General features: G+C 51.7%; 1 protein-coding gene across 1 annotated transcript; it reads left to right on the top strand.

The window, feature by feature from the left end:
* Positions 1-211: 211 nt before the first annotated feature.
* Positions 212-850, top strand: LOC119408278 (protein atonal homolog 1-like). The gene has a single exon (XM_037675081.1). The coding sequence runs from the start codon at positions 212-214 to the stop codon at positions 848-850; it is 639 nt and encodes a 212-aa protein (XP_037531009.1).
* The last annotated feature ends 437 nt before the right edge of the window (positions 851-1287 follow it).

Genomic DNA, 1287 nt, shown 5'->3' with positions numbered 1-1287 from the left:
AAAACGGGGTCGTGATTGAGTTACAAACACACAACAGGCGAGAAAAAGTGGAGCTTTGTGTGATTGTTGTTTGACAGCAGGGTCAGAGGCTGCGGGGGCTGTCGCTGGGGGGGAGTGACAGCAAGGTGACTGGGAGGAGAGGCTCTATAAATGGCTGCTGCTGAGCACAACCAGCTCCAGAGAGGGACGAGCTGAGACATTTGTCCACAGCATGGCCGCGAAGACGGAGCCTGCAGGCTGGCCCGAGTACCCGGAGGACTTCCTGCTGCAGCAGAGAAACTTCAGCTCCACCACTTGGGTTTCCTCTGACTCAGTCCGCACGTTTCCCAGGAGGGAAGCAGAGGCCGAGGGGACAACAGGGAGTGGACTGTCCCCGGCGTCCGTCCGTCAGACAGGTGACGGAGGCCCGCAGAGACACCGGCGCGTGGCGGCCAATGCCCGGGAGAGGAGGAGGATGCACGGCCTGAACAAGGCCTTCGACGAGCTGAGGAGCGTCATCCCGTCCCTGGAGAACGAGAAGAAGCTGTCCAAGTACGACACCCTGCAGATGGCGCAGATCTACATCACGGAGCTGTCCGAGCTGCTGGCCGGGGTGGTGGAGCAGGAGTGCCGGGGGCCGCACTCCGATAGTAGGACCCCCAGGAGGAACCTGATCCACTCCCTCCGGTCTCCAGAGAGCCCCACCCTGCAGCAGCAGCAGAGAGAGCCTCCTGCTCCTCCCATCAATCACATGTTTATCCTCAGACCTCCACCTGAACCAAACCCACCGGGGGCCTCGTCCTCTCGCAGCAGCGACGGAGAGTCCTCCTCTCCCAGCGACACAGAGGACAGTCAGATGGGGACGCAGTGACAGATTTATGAGACAGGGAGGGGGACGTTTTCTCTCAGAGGTCCTGATGATCCCTCCTCAGAAGAACCTCAGCAGGCCTTCAAATGCACTTTAAACTCCCGAGAGAGATTTTCTGCGTCATTAGCTGGACTTTACATTTTATTTCTAATTAAAACTTGTATTTTTCTATTTATGCATAGAGCTAAATGATATTTTATGAGAAATGTTTTTGCTACAATAAAGATGAAAGCATAAGGTTGCATATTTATTTTAGTCTATTCATTCCGAAGCAAATTTATTATTAATTGTCTTATTTATGATCAAGTATAGGTATAAAATTAAAAATAAAATAGCTCCTGCCTTCTTTCATTTTCAAGTTTTAAACTGAAACAAAATGTGTGGATAAATTAGGACCTAGTAGCACTCAGAGTATACGTTAGAGATGACTCTCAGCTAAT

This window comes from Nematolebias whitei, chromosome 4 (genome assembly GCF_014905685.2).
Source record: "Nematolebias whitei isolate Nwh7 chromosome 4, NemWhi1, whole genome shotgun sequence".
NCBI classification, from domain to species: Eukaryota; Metazoa; Chordata; class Actinopteri; order Cyprinodontiformes; family Rivulidae; genus Nematolebias; species Nematolebias whitei.
This window is presented reverse-complemented; position numbering and strand designations above follow the sequence as displayed.